Source organism: Rattus rattus, chromosome 2, assembly GCF_011064425.1.
Source record: "Rattus rattus isolate New Zealand chromosome 2, Rrattus_CSIRO_v1, whole genome shotgun sequence".
In the NCBI taxonomy this organism is placed as follows: domain Eukaryota; kingdom Metazoa; phylum Chordata; class Mammalia; order Rodentia; family Muridae; genus Rattus; species Rattus rattus.
Genome location: NC_046155.1, coordinates 185689255 through 185705419, shown reverse-complemented (window position 1 = coordinate 185705419; position 16165 = coordinate 185689255). Strand labels below are relative to the sequence as shown.

Here is a 16165-nt window from a genome sequence, read left to right as displayed (position 1 = left end):
ATTGGATGTCCTAGGGGGGAATGATACACAGGGTATTCTTCCCCTTTCAAAGGAGAAAGGGAAGGGAAATCAGGGAGGATCTGCATGAAGCAGTAGTAGCTTGAAGGGAGTGCTAATATTGGGATGTAAAGTGAGAATTTTAAATGTAAATTGGTTGTATAACTTTAATAAATATAACTGAAGGAGGAAGAAAATAAAGAAAAAAGAAAAGAAATTAAGCACAGAGGAGACAATATAAAGAAAACTATTATACATGAAACTGCTAGCCATAATAATTAGAAAAAGAGTGACAGTAACTAGTTAATGTATACAGCTTGAAAATTTCTTCTAATAAGTTCTTCTGTAGCAACATTACCTTTATCACTTACAATTTATAAAATATAAGTTCAGGATGATACTTTCCATCCTAACTTTTGAAGAGAATTTCTCTCTGGACTTAATAAAATAATATAGCACTTGGGGATAAAGATGCATCCCAGCAGGCCTGCACTGGAGGCCAAGATGGAAAACACCTCCACAGCCACTATGAATTTTCCCTTGGTACTGTAGTAGACAGGGAGAAAAGTAACCCAGACACTGCAGAACAACAGCATGCTGAATGTCAGGAACTTAGCTTCATTGAATGTGTCAGGAAGATTCCGGGCCAAATAAGCTACAATGAAGGTCCCTATGGCAAGGGAGGCTTGGTATCCCAGTACAGAGTAGAATGCAGTAACTGAGCCCTTGTTGCACACAATAATGATTTTGCCATACTCAGAGCATGCATCACTATCAATAAAGGGAGGAGAAATTCCAAGCCAGATTGCACAGAGGATAATTTGGATGAGAGTACAAATGGGAATGATATAGTTGGGTGCCCTTGACACCAGAAACTGCCGCATCCTTCTTTCAGGGCCTGTGACATTGAAAGCCAGAACTACAGTAACTGTTTTGGCCAACACTGTGGAAACAGCCACTGTAAATACAAGTCCAAATGTGATTTGCTGCAGGAGACAGGTGACTGAATTTGGATGGCCAATGAAGAGGAAAGAGCACTGGAAAGACAAGATGAGTGAGCTGAGTAAGATGTAGCTCAGGGTGCGATTGTTGGCCTTCACAATGGGAGTGTCATGGTGCTTCACAAAGATCCACAGGGCCACAGCTGTGAATGCAGAGAAACACAAGGCCATTAAGGCCAGTGTCATCCCTAAGGGCTCTTCATAGCTTAGAAAGACCACAGCTCTGTGAATGCAGTGGGTGTGTTCTGTGTTAGCATATTGATCCTCTTCACACTTCACACACTGATCCATATCTGACGGAAAAAGGAAATTATCATTAGTGCTGGTACAGTCTTGTTTTTTGGATAGAATACTTCCATTATGTGTTTTTTAAGAAAATATGTTGAAGTTATTTGCAATATATTCATTTTGTTGCTGAAGATATAATTGAAGTGATTCTATTTCTTAATTCTCATTATCTTATGGAGAATGAAATCATACAATCATTTATGTATATGTTTAATTCTGTGTTGATAATATCATTTATCCTGTTCTCAGAGAGCACAGCTTTCTTAGAACATTTTGAGTGCTATGATGAAATGACAAACATGATGAATTCATATAAGAAAAAAATCATTAAACACAGTTGTACTAAATTCATTTTAAAATTACAGGCCCTAGAGATTCTGTCACTGCTAAAGGCTATCTCTTTTGTGAATACTGACCTCATGAGAAATAAGGATTCTGTTTTCTACTCAGACAAGAGGTACACACATAGTTTAGAATTAGTACCCCAACTCAAATGCATTGCTACAGAAGCAACAATACATGGAATCAGTAGGTTTAATGTGTATGTATATTTTTAGATGTGATTTCCTGTAAAAGTTACAAAAGAACCTTTTGTATATGGGGTGAGTGTAAGTGTAAAATTGAGAGAAGAAATGCATAAGTTATAATAATAATGTTTGAAAAGTACAACAAATGAATAAGTAAATAACCTTTTGTAACCCCATAACTGAAGATAAGTATTTCTATATATTCTAATCAGCAAAAAGCCCTACATATTGACTCCAACACCTTTGACATCAGACAGCAAATGTTTTATTCCCCAATTGCTATCTACGTGAAATCCAGATTCTATAAGTAAACTTAAGAGTGAAGAAGATATTGGTAAATATCATAAGAATGCTAACACTGGAACCTCAATCAAGAACATTTTCTCCATCCATTTGTTTAAAGCAATAGTATCCTAATCATTAATGAAATCCCCACCATTATAAGTGGAGTAAGTGTGATTGCAACGCTGCTAAATCACTGGAATTTTGCAGAGAGACATAACATGCTCTAAGAATTTTAAGTCTTTATTTCTAGAACAATGCATATAGTGACCTCTGTAGTCAGTTAATTAGTTAAGGGGCTAGGATATTGGCTCAGCTCTGAAAAGAATGTGTTTCTCTTGCAAAAAACCCGAGCTCATTTCCCAGCACCCATGGCAGAAGTCCTACAACTTTCAGTAACTCTAACCTGTTCCTGCACTTGGGTACACTAACCCACCCTCTAAACATACATACACATTAAATAACAATATAAAGGTTTTTGTGTATTTGTTGATATAAATTCTTATTTGTTTTTACATTTAAAACCATTTTATTACATGTTTTCAATTATTTTGAAATATGTTGTATGTAGGAGTGCATGGAGGTCACAGGACAACTTCTTGGACTTTGTAACTTCCTCTTACTAAATTGACCCTTGGGATGAAGTTAGGTAATCAGTTTTAGACTTAACAAATGTAACTGCTGAGTTATCTCACTGGCCATGAGTGTTCTTCATGGGTTTTCATTTCATTCTATAGGATGAAAGGTGATAGAAGTAGAAATCTGTGTGCCTTTTGTATTTAGCCAACCCTAGTTATTTAACTATTGTGGCTAATGTAGTTAAAACTAATGTTTTAATAATTATGAACTAATTGCTTTCAGGACAAAACCATTTTAATATTTTATTTATAACATTAACTTGGTTTAAAATACAAAATATAGAATATAGGACAAGTAACTATTAGCCCTCTTTTGTAATCTTACATATGACTTGGAATTGATTCCCAGAAGCCAAATAAAACAATCCAGTAGATCCAATACTCCATGCTGTTTTTAATGGGCTTTTGCACAACCAGTACAGATTCATGCACAAATGTTAACTGAATACATAAATATTTTAAAGATTCATTGCTGGAATCTAATCTACATGTAGTTATGAAGAAGATAAATCGTTAAGAATGAAATGTTTAGAATTAATTAACACTGCAGTTTAATTATTAAAACAATTTTGAGAAAACGCCATCTGCAACAAACCTACAAACATGTTTGTTGATGCATTAATTATTTCTTTCAGGGACATTGTTAATGAACATATTCCTATACAGACTTAAGAAAGTCATATTTTTGTGTTTAGTTTGTTTTACGATGCCACCGGTATCCAAATGTGGGTAAAAGAAGATAATTAATGTGAAGAATTTATCCCTGCAGCAAATACTCACTTGTCTCATTAGATATTTCATTTTCTGGGCACCGAATACAGTCAAAACAGCAAACTTCCATACCTTCTTTCCAGAATTTTCTGAACCCAGGACCACAATCAGCACTGCAAACAGAGGGCGGAATCTGAGAAAAATTATGTACATGCTAATATGAGGACTTTTGCTTATGGGTTCCATATCTATACTTTAGCATATTATATTATCAATAACTATTTTGCATATACAAACTGAGGGCCCACATTTTACTTAGTATATTATGTATTGCCAAACATTAATATGTGGAAAGAAATTGATGAAAAGCTTAATTGCTTCCCAACTTCTAGAAGTTTATGAAGAAACACATGATTTAAATTTTTTTTGCAAACACTCTAGTAACCAGCTTTATTCTTCTAGTGGATGTGTTTCTAATACTCAAGTGAGAACTGGTTAAATGATACATAAGGTATTATTGCTGGCCTCTGTAAGAGTTATGTGTATAGCTTCATAGCTAAACTTCCAAATCATATTTTCTTTCCCTTAGAATGGCTTCTGTCCTCACTCTGAGAAAGATTCTAACTGTAGATTTCTTACTGCCTGAGAATCCTGAGACTTCACCACAAATCCAGCTTACACTTTCCAAAAATCAATACATGGAAAATTCAGCACAGTTTGTAACTGAGTCATTTGAACTAGATTACCCATAACCATCTGTAGCAGAAATACTACCTGTAATATTCCTAGGACAATAATGGAAGATACAATTTAATATTTTACTCAAAACCACATTTTTATTATGATGAATAACCCCACACAAAGAAGAAGAAACTAGACACAACCTTATTTGTTTGAGCGAATGATGAATATTGAGCTAGGCAAGCAAGGTTCTCTCAGTAAGCAATAGCTTTTATTTTGAATGATTTAAGTCAAGAGAGAGGCCTGTGCTGTTAATAATAATTGCAGTCCACGAACAGAAAATATATCTGAATTCCATCACCCATGGAGTTGTCCTAAGTTGTCTTAGTTTCCCAGGAATTGAAATCATCAACATGTTCTGGCATCAGTATGAACCATATATTCAGGGCATTCACAGACATGCATGAATACAAAAAACATATGCATTTTTTAAAGTTGTGTTATAGTTTATCTAAATGTATGGATTCAGATATTGGCAATTTAGAAACTATTTATAAAAAAAGAATAAATAATATTGTATAGTAAGCATCAATGACTTACATTTTACTTTACTCCTCCCTTAGAGTTAATCACATACTTTTTAACATAATTGTTAGAAGTTCAGCAGGAGACATGAAAATAACTGTGTAATAATCAATATGTTACCAAAGGGACAGTTCATACTTTACTAGAGATTGTATTAAACAATAAGTTTTTGTTCATATTTATATTTTGTATTAATATTTAAAAACCAGAAATAGTTTCTGATAAAAAAATTCCTATAAACATGCCAAATATACTTTAAGAATTAATAATATGTCACATAAAAAAGTAAAAGTAATAAGTATAATACATAACACTACAAATAGTTTCTTCTGTGACAATCTATTTCATTTCACTAAGTTACAAATAAGTAACTTAGTATCAGTGTTTAATGCTAGGTAATATAAATGGGTTGAGTTAGTTCAGACCCACCTGTCTACTTCCTGTAGCCCATTCTATAGTGTCTTCAGATACAATAAGCTGTTGACTATGTGTAAAATACGGGCTAAATTTTCCTATCTTCACCTTAAGTGCAAGACTGTGGGGGAAATTCCAAACTTGAAAAATGTCATATTCTGCCTGCAGTTTTTCCTTCTCATTCACATTTACTCTGTCACCAACAGGATTAGTGAAGTGGATCTTCCTCAGATAGGAGTGCAGCTGAAAGACAAGCAGTGTTCTGTAGTGCATATGCCTTTGGTAGAAGTCAGATCATGTTCTGCTTATACCTTCTAAGCAACATTTTTGAAGATTTTGAGTGTAAAAAGTGTCCATGAAAGCAAACGGATCAATCAAACTGTGATAATGTTCCTAGAATCTTACTTCTTTCAGAGGAAAGTGCCAAACGCAAACACCAAAATGAATTCACATACTAGAGATATGCACTATACAAACACAGGCACACATATATTTACACACAGGAGACTCACTTCAATAGAGAGATATACTGATAACTCAGCTACCATGATATTTACACACACACACACACACACACACACACACACACACGCATGCATGCATACACACAAGCACAGAAATACATGAAACACATAGTCATGCTCTTTATGCTCTTTAGGTTTTAATAGGTATGGACCCCATAGGCTCATGTATATGAATGTTTGTGCTATAAAAATAACACTATTAGAGGGTGTGGCCTTGTGGGAGGAAATGTACTACTGACTGTGGGATTTTATTCATCCTGTGTTCAAGATACACCCAGAGCGGTAGACAGTCTCTTCTGCCACCTATGGACCAAGATTTTTAACTCCCAGCTGTTTCTCTAGCACCCTTTCTTCCTAGATGTTGCAATACTTCTTAGCATGATAATGGACTAAACTTCTAAATCTGTAATCTAGCCAAATTAACATCTTTTCCATAAAGGTACATGGTCATGGTGTACATTCATAGCAATAAAACCCCAACTAAGACAGAAGTCAGAAACATGAAATTGGCTATTACTTGTATAAGCCTGACCATGCTTTTGTTTGAATGTATATTTTGGAATTCAAAACTAGAGAAGCAATTGAATGGTTTAACTGGGGCTTCATGGAATATTCTAATAGAAATATAGATGGAAGACAGTCATGCTGAGGGTGATTTGAACTGTGAGGTCATGAATTAAAATGTTTAAAAAGAAAATAATGCTGGAGAGATGGCTCGGGGTTTAAGAGCATGAGTAAGTGTTCTTCCAGAGGTCTTGAGTTCAATTCCCAGCAACCACATAGTGGCTCATAACCATCTATAAAGGTCTCCTGTATTTATATAAAGAAGAAAATAATTTTAGTATGTTGCCTAGTGACAATTCTTGTGATACATTGGTTAAAAATGTGGCTGCAATTTGCCCTTATCAAAAGAGTGGCTGAAGTAAGGTGAAGAGATTTGTATTGATTTCAGTACCAAAATAAAGTATAAAACAGCCTAGTATCGACTATCTTGTGGTTTATTCTTATAATGAACTCTTTGATGAAACAAAGCAAGATGAACAATGAAAGATACAAAGTAAATGTATCAAGGTTTAAAGCGACATCAGAGTAGAAAGAATAATGTTAGGGCTTCCTATCAGCAGGTATATGATGTCTCGTTAGTGGCTCAGTGTCTGAGAGATCTCAGGTGTCCAGTTTAGTTGAGGCTGCTGGTCTTACTATGGGCCCATCCTCCTCCACAGCTTTGGGAGGAGGAACATCCTCTTGGAGATAGGGAAGGAGGTATAGGATGAAGAACAGTCAGAGGGCAGACCTGGAGGGGAATGGGGAATAACGACTAGACTGTTATAAAAAAGATTAAAGAATGAAAAAATAGAGTAGTGAAACTAAATCCAATATTCAAGGAGATTAAACATATGAAATGTATTAAATGAAAATGAGAGTGTTACAAACTTAGTTTGAAATTCTTCCCAGATATTCTTTCACCTTGTGAAATATGATGAAAGAAAAGCTTAGGTCCAAGCAAATTGGTTCATGTGTTTATTGCCAGATTTCAGGAAACAGGCACGTAGATCTATGGGTTCAAAGTTAGGCTGGACTACAGAGCAAATTTCAGAACAGTCAAGGTTAGGAACTGAAGGAATTCATTATATGTTTGAAGTATGTGATCTGATTTTTGTTTTTGTTTCTGTTTTTTTTTCCTCAGTGAGTGAGAATAAACAGATCGCACTTATCTCAAAGGAGATTCTCAGCTTTGAAATTTTAAATAAGTCTGAGATTGTGGTTGATGCCAGGGATTTTTAAAGTTGGACAAAATGCATTTCACGATATGTTAAAACCCATGAGTATATGTAGGCAACGTTCTGAAATATGGTGGTTTGAGTAGGCAAACAAACTCATGAGTTTCCATGTTTAGCCTATGAAGTGTAGCACTATAAGGAGATGTTGACTTCTTGTCACTATGAGGTATAACCTTTATAATTACGGAGGTTTGCTTTGAGGTATTCTATGTTCAACCAACACAAATAATGTACCAGAAGTCTCCTGCAAATTGTGGATCAAAATGAAACTCTCATCTTTTCTCAATCACTATGTGTGCCTGGATGCTGTCATACTTTGCACCATGATGATAATGGACTAAGTCCATAAGCCAGAAGAACAAAATATTATTCTTTATAACAATTATATTGGTCATGGTGTCTCTTTACATCAATAAAACCCTAATTAGTACACACGCACACACACACACACACACACACATGCACGCACGCACACACACACACATACACACACATGCACATACAAATACATATTGGGAACATACAAAAATATAGACATCTACACAGAGAGACTTTGTTATGTAGATGAATATTTTCTCACATCTAAAAATATACACATAAACATGAACACATGTATACACCCACTGTGTACATGTGCACACACACATAGACACAGTTATGCAAACATCCATACCTGCAGGCACATACACAGAACAAACAAAAAACACACAGGCAAACTCAGACACATGCAATGATTATAATTATTCCTAAATATTGGCAACAAATGAACAGGATATCATCTTCTCATCATGGAGAGTATTCATGAGGCAGGACTCTTTATATTCCTATAATTAGAACAGGTATTATGATATTTGGGTGTTCATTAAAAAATAAACACTGATCTTCATCAGTAAACATGCCTTTGAATCCACTACCTTTGAATTAAAGATTTGTTACAACTTCTAAGTTTACTTTATCAGCAGGACAAATGTTCACAAAATATCCTATTACATGAAATATTTCTTGGTCCACTGATATTGAGCCTGTGACAGTTTCTTAAAGAGAATGACATTGATGAAAAAGAAAATCATCCAATGGTAGAAACACTACCTCCAAGCAGGGAGATTTAGAGCTTATCTTGTTGTCTATTGGTGAATTATCTACTTTTTGAAAAATCATTTCATGAAAGGCATGAGCCACAGCATACACAGCATTGTATATATCATAACTGCCATCACTAAAGGCCATTTCAAAAGTCTGTTCCATTAGCCATTCCAATGACACATTGAATGAACAGTTCTTCAGATTTTTACAATTAAATGTTGAGACATCACACCTGAAGGCCATCCACTCCAAACTTGCCAAATATTTGTCCAAGTATTTGAGAGGGTTCAATGACTGGACAAATTTTTTTATACCAGTAATATTAGCATGGCGGTGTGTAAAAGCAAAAGTCCTGGGGAAGGAGTCAAGGGTGAAGCCCCTTTTACTTGTAGTGGCATCCCACTCTGAGGTGGTGACCCATAGTCTGTGTATACCTATAGATTCCCACATTCTAAAGTTCAAAGCTAGAGTACTGTCTGAGTCACCATAAATAATAATAACATTTGTTGATGATGTCAAGACTTGGTTATAATACACTTCAGCTCTTGACATATATAAAGGAATGTCGACTGGGATCATACTGACAAATGAGAAGCAGACTGTAGTTTTTTCCATCTCTGTTCTCAAATGTAATAGAAACTGGACACCATGATCATTGTCTGAGATGACCAGCCCAACCCAATTCCAATGGAAGTAAATTATGAAGGAGAGCATAGCCATGGCTAAAGATGTATCCTTGGGAGCCATTTGATACAGATAAGGAAATTGTCCATGATCACTCATGATAGGATGGAAAGGTCCATAGGTAAGCTGAAGGACCTTAGGGCACAGGGAACAGCAAGAGTTAGCAAGCACTCCTAAAAACTTACAAACATGCTTTTCTGAAACAGAGTTCTAAAAATTTCTTACCTATTTCTCTTCCCTCACATCTGTTTCAAAAATAAAATGTGGAAGACCCATCAAGTCTATGAATATTACCTTTGATCTACATATATGGCATAAACATAAGGCTTGTCCATTATTAAATACTTCTTAGCCTCCAGAAATGTCACCTAAGGCAACATGACTTCATAAGTTCCTACTCAACAAAATCTCACCTCCTGAGATTTATACAGGTCCATGATCTTCCGAAAGTTCACAGATGTTGTCCACCTTGGACCTGTTAACACCACTGCACAATTGGTCTCTTCTTCACAGATATAATTAGGTGGAATTGCATGAAATTGTTGGGAAAAATAAGTAAGAGATTCTAGTTTTGACATACTCATACAACCATCTTCTTGAACATCAAATACTAGAGAAATGTTTGGTAAGAGATCTGGGTTTCTGTTGACCTCATCCAAAGAAAAAGCCAAGGCCAGAGCATAGTGGTAGTTTTTTGTTGGTGTTCTGTAAAAGTGTACAATGTTTACTATGAATAGAGATCTAAAGATGTTTATTTTTAGTCAAAACCATAACTTTCCTGTACTGCACAATATTGCATACTAACAAGAAAAAGTATCCTTTAGTATATGGTTTAGATGACATAAGAAGCTTGAAGCTTACACAAGGTTTTACTTTCATGAGAGTGCATCTTCCAAAAATGAGATGTGCTATAGGCATCTACCACAAAAATCATTTTCCATATCTGGGTCTTTGAGTCATTACGCTGATAGTAAAACAAGGCTAGAGACTTTGTTAAAACAATAAGCCTGTTCATGTCTTTCATTTTGAAATTATTTGGAAATAAGAAAATTATGTGCTGTATTAGCCAGTACGTTTATAGTATTTTTTATGAAATGAACTGAATTGGCTTAGGCAGTAAAATAATGACTCTGCAGTGCACATTTGTATTTCTGAAACAATATTTGGCTTCCTAACAATTCACTATGCCTAGTGTGTAATATAGTTTACATATCCCACCATATTCATCCTCATTATTTTCTATTTATTTTTGTAGTTTATCAAGGCAGAGAAAAAATTAACTTTATATCACTGATTTTAAATAAATTCAAAGACCACATTTGCATTTTGTAGGTGGTTTATGACAATATTCATCTATGTGTATGAACATGAGCAATGAGAAAAATTAGGGAATGAAAGAGTCAATGATCTCAGTTTTGAATGAGAGTTTTCTGTAAAGTAGTCTGGTGTCAAAGGCACAGTGTTTCAACTTTTACAGGTCATGTGTGCTAAGAATACGGACATGTACCAATATCCAAAAATAGATAATCTGTTTTATATTTTACACAGTCATGAGATATATTCACTCATGCTATATCAGAGTAACACATTTTTCTTCTAAATAATATCTTATGACTGCCATTACAATTATATCAACACAATGTTGCAATCTAATGAGAAAAATAAACATCCAACAATTGCAGTCGGATTTATATTCCCAATATCACATGTTTGTTTAATTGAAGAATATGAAGTTTAAAATGTGTAAAAAAATCTTACTTTTTTTGTACTAAAATTGTTAGAGAAACCAGTTCGAAAAGAATAAAGTCATTCTGTATTTATGTTTATTAGAAGAAGAAGAAGAATCCCTGTCTTTTCCAAGTCATTTCTTGTCATCTAAACAATATATATCAAACATCCTAATTCATTCTGAATGTTTCACTCAGAGATTGACAAACTGTTTTCCACCTTGAAACTGTACTTCTGTTGTGTTTTTTCTACTCTTGTGCACCTTTCGAGTGTTCTGAAGACATATAGAAAAGATATTACTGAAATTTCAGTAACATACAAAAGGAATTTTAGACTAGTGCTTGTGTGACTCAAAGACCTGAACTAAATCCTGCATACTAAACATCATAAACATCAAGTATTTTGCCATCAGAGTGGCTAGTGGTTGAAAGAGCTGTGTTTGAGGAAAAAATGATAAAAATACAGAAAAATAAAGATGTGTATAGTTCATACAATAGAAAAATATGCAGATATATTTTGTAATGTTTCTGATATAGAGACATAGAGGAAATGTGATATTTGTCAAAGAATAAACAACTTATAAAAAGAGAAGAATGCTTCATAAATGATGGCCTAGTAGGTTACTCCTCTATTTTAGCTCTTGGTGTTGCCAACTAACATAAGCCAAAGTTTCACTTATGCAAGTGACAAAGCAGAAGTTACCAGTATATTTGTGACAGCCTCACTATTTTAAGAATGCAAACATATCAATTACAGTCCATATATTCCTTCATTTTTCTAATGAGAGAGTAAAGAACTGGTGCTTGCAATACTTATATCCAGAGATTGTGTATTTATTCAAGTGGAACAAATAAAGTATTGATGAACAGGAGCCTATAAGGTTCAGGCATGACAGATCTCCTACTTCCATTAACAAGACAGCTTCAAACACCAGAGCATGACCACACACAGATGATCAAATGTAACTCAATATCAATGTGAATGCTTTCAAGAGCTAGGTGTTCTACAATCATTAGTTGCAACAGTATATGTCTTAGGGGCTATACACTCTTCAGGAAGGACTGTAAGCACACCCCCCGTAGTCATTTAATTACATTTTTTTCAGGATAATGCTCAATTAAATAATATGGGGTTACTTTTGATAAAAAATATTACGGTAACTGTGCTATGAAAACTGTCACAAGGAGAGTTTTTTTTTTTTGATAGGTCAAAGAAGAGGCATTTCTTAATTCACCTTGAAGCCTTGTATGTAGAAGAAAAACAAAATCCTCTCTAGGCCAATTTAAACTTGAAATAGTTTTGAGTCTCTAAAAGGATTTGGCATTGTTTTCTACAATGAAAGTTTGGAGGACAGGACAAGACTTAGAGCATTCATCCATTCCTTAATCTCAAACACCCCCAAAATATTAATAATGACTTTCATATGAAAAACACAAAAGCACTTACATTTTTTTCAGAATGTGGTTGAAATAATCTTTTTCCACAGGCAACTGAATTGCTCTAAGGGGGAAAGCACAACCTTTCTCCAAGTCTTTATCTTTGTCTTCATTCTGCTTCATTCTCCAAAAGCAACCAGAATGAATAAATCCTGCTACAAAAAATGGAATGTTCAACAGCAAGAAGAGGAAAATAAAAGTGAACATCTCTGTCCTCTTCTAAGTCTGAACAATAAAGATTTTTAAGTTCCTTGCAGAACAACATGTCAAATGGTACTCACATATTTCCATCAGCTTTTATTTCAGGGACCAAAGGAAAAGCAGCTTGCACATTTGTAACATTCGTTCCCAGGTGGTTTACCACCCCTGGCGAAATCTCAAACTCTCTCTTCCCTGGGGCTCTACATCTGATGTCTACAGTGTGATAAACATGAATTGATAAATATATGTGAGGTTACATGAGTCTCTGGTTCCATGGCATTATTAATGTTTAAGGAAATTAAAGCTCTTAGGTAAATGACAGTTTTAGAAAGTTTCATCCAAAGACTGTGTCAACATCTACCTAAGTAAACAGCATTAGAAATTATGTCAGTGTATTTTGTTAGATGGTCACAGTGAGATGTACATTAATGGCTCAAGAATAATTTATATTAGGCATAGATCATGGTTACACACTGGGCATAGTATAATCCAAGTTAATGTTAGGATGAGTTAACTTCATATGTGAAGCTCTGTAATCCACAAATCATGCACTGTATGAACTATCTATAACTGTTAAACCTTTAATATATCTAAAAAAATTCTGCTTTCATTGTGTGCAGAAATAAAAATCAGGCAAAGTTTCTGAATACATAGTATACAAATATAAACAACTCACCACAAAAGCACACTTTATCAATGTTAACGCTTAAGTCTTACACGCTCCCCAAGATCAAGAAAGAATGTCTTACCTGTGTTCCTCATTTCAAGTACAACATAAGAACTATCAGTAGTTCTCCCAATCATTATTCATGAAAAATATGAATAGAATGAATATTTGAGGTTTTAAACATTATCTCATTCTCAGATAGTCACTTCTCAAAGATCACTACTTGCTGTTTACCTGTCTCTTATGCATTAAATTTAATTCCCTACATTGTTTTTGCTCATTTTAAATTTACATGGGAAGAAGTTTTGTTTCTCAGAAACAAACAGAACTGGAAAATAGCACTCTATTCAATGTATAAACTCTTCTCATGTCATTTTCTTAGTCATCTATTCTTGGTTACAGTCTAGAACCTGCATTGCCGGAGGAGTGTACTGATGAGTGTAGGCTAAAGAATCTAGTTCAGTGGACTTTCAAGACTGCAGAGAAAGTAGAAGAAATGTAGGCCACTTTCTGTGCATGCTGATATGTGTTACTAAGCATTTCAGTTGAGGCACACATGGCTAATATTCTTCTCTGGATCTTGTTGTACATGTAAAATTCAACATTTAACATGTGGATATCCTCTAAGTCTGTGACTATCTTCCCTGGATATCTGAGTCCTGGACATTGAGGAATATGATTGGAAAAGTCATGCATAAGAAATCAAAGGAATTTTATCTTTTGTTAAGATGACAAGTAAAATTTCTAGTGGCCAGATTTCTCACCTTATTCATCTTTGTGTATAAAAATTTATCATTTCTTTTTAAATTAATATACTACAGGAGGGGATTCATTATGACACATTCCCACATGTGCAGCACATACTTTGCTGACATTTGCCTTTCCATCACCCACATCTGTGGCTTATCTTACTGGTGATTTTATTCCTCAATTGAAATGCCCACTTCCTCACTTTATGACATGTGTGTGCTTATTCATTTTATTAGGTTCATATGATACCACATAAATTTCCTTCATAAATTTTCAGTTCTGATATATTTGCTCTCCTAAGTTCACTGATGTATATACACACCCAAGTGCGCGCACACACACACACACACACACACACACACACACACACACACATTTACAGACACAGTGAAATTTAAAGTCAAAGAAAGTCTTATTTTTCTAAATCTACTTAGTTTAACATGATAATGTCCTGTTTCATCCCCAATTCTTGCTAATGACACAACTTAATAATTGTTGAGGCTAACTCTATTATGTCTATATAAATCCCAAGTAACGGTCATTTGAACTGGAATAATTCTAAGAGAATTTGTTGTATTCTTAGTTACAATAACTCATGAATTCCATAGAAGATATTTATTTATTTACATTTTTAAATCATCTTTAATCAATTTTAACAGGCAAGTCGTTCTCGCTTTCCTAGTCTGCCCTCCAACTGTCCCCACGCTCCACCTTACCCAGCCTCCTGACGCCCTAGGACCTTAAGTCTCTCAAGAGTTAGATGCATATTCTCTCACTGAGACAGTGCCTAAGAGATCTTGGGGTTCGGAGGAGGACCAAGTTCTTTGAGACTGCTGGTCTTCCTATGGGGTTGCCTTCCTGCAAGGCTTCTTCCACCATTACCCTAATTCAACTCCAGGGATTTTCAGCTTCTGTCCATTAGTTGGGTTTTAGTATCAGTATCTGACCCTTTCAACTGCTTGTTGGGCTTCAAGGAAGGCAGCCATGCTAGGTTCCTATCTGTAAGCACACCATAGCACCATTAATAGTGTCAGAGTTTGGAATCTCCCCTTGAGCTGGATCCCAAGTTGGGCCAGTTACTGGATGACTTTTCTCTCAGCCTCTTCTCGATTTTTGTTCCTACAGTTCTTTTGGACAGGAACAATTCAGAGTCATAGATTTGGACTGTGGGATGGCAACCCTATCCTTCCTTCCAATTGATGTCCTGTCTGTCTACTGGAGGTAGACTCTACAAGTTCCCTCTCCCCACTGTTGAGTATTTCATGGAAGGTCCCTCCCTTTAAGTCCTGAGCTTCTCTCATCTCCCAGATATTTAGTACAATAGAGAGGGTATCCCTACCTCCTCCTTCCCGAGGTTGCCTGTTTCATTCTTTATGCTGGTCCTCAGAGATTTACTTGTGCCCCCCAGTACCTGATCATATTCTCCTTTTCCTCTTCATGTCCCCTTTCCCACTGAGGTCCCTCTCTCCATCTGTTTCCCCCCATGATTGCTTTCTACTCCCTCCCAAAGGGGATTGAAACATCCTATCTTGGGCCCTTCACCTTGTTAACCTTCTTGAGTTCTGTGCATTTTATCCTATATATTCTATAAGCATATCTAGGATATGCTAAAATGGGTAAAAAATGTGACACATTATCACAATGGAGTATTTACTCAGCTGCTGAAAAATAACATCATAAACATTTTACTCAAAAGAATGAAACTAGGAAAAATTCATGAAGAATAGTGGAACACACACCCAGTAAGTCATAGATGGTCTGTCCTCACCGGTAAGTAGATGTTACCTGGAAAGGTAAGGATAACTGTGCTACAGTCCACAAACTGTTTTTATTAGTGAGTACATACCATGTATGTCCTTTGGGTCTGAAAATATCATCTCATGATTATATTTTCTAGTTCTATCCATTTGCCTGCAAAAATCATGATGTCCTCATTTTTAATAGATGAATAGTATTTCATTGTATAAATGAACCACATTTTCTGTATCTGTTCTTGCATTATGGCATACCTCGGTTGTTTCTAGCTTCTGGCTATCACAAGTAAGGTCACTATGAACATAGTGGAGCATGCATCCCTGTGGCATGTTGGGACATGTTTGGGGTGTATGCTCAGGCACCTTCTATGAATATAGGAGAATATCATAAGAAATCATTTAATTGAATTTGTTTTTTGCCAGTCTCCTTGCC

General features: G+C 35.3%; 1 protein-coding gene across 1 annotated transcript; it reads right to left on the bottom strand.

Moving 5' to 3' along the window:
* Positions 1 to 386: 386 nt before the first annotated feature.
* LOC116894615 (vomeronasal type-2 receptor 116-like) lies at positions 387 to 12567 on the bottom strand. The gene is made up of 6 exons (XM_032896329.1): positions 12371 to 12567; positions 9610 to 9901; positions 8519 to 9331; positions 5140 to 5367; positions 3514 to 3637; positions 387 to 1291 (listed from the first exon to the last, which is right to left on the bottom strand). The coding sequence occupies exons 1-6, from the start codon at positions 12565 to 12567 to the stop codon at positions 387 to 389; spliced, it is 2559 nt and encodes an 852-aa protein (XP_032752220.1).
* Positions 12568 to 16165: the final 3598 nt, after the last annotated feature.

Excerpts from the sequence above, each read along its gene's own strand:
- LOC116894615 (XM_032896329.1), bottom strand. The coding sequence starts at position 12,567 with ATGTTCACTTTTATTTTCCTCTTCTTGCTGTTGAACATTCCATTTTTT. Across the intron at positions 5,368-8,518 it reads CTAAATCTCCCTGCTTGGAG|CTGCACTCCTATCTGAGGAA; the intron begins GTAGTGTTTCTA and ends CTTGTCTTTCAG. Across the intron at positions 1,292-3,513 it reads TGAAATATCTAATGAGACAA|ATATGGATCAGTGTGTGAAG; the intron begins GTGAGTATTTGC and ends TTTTTCCGTCAG.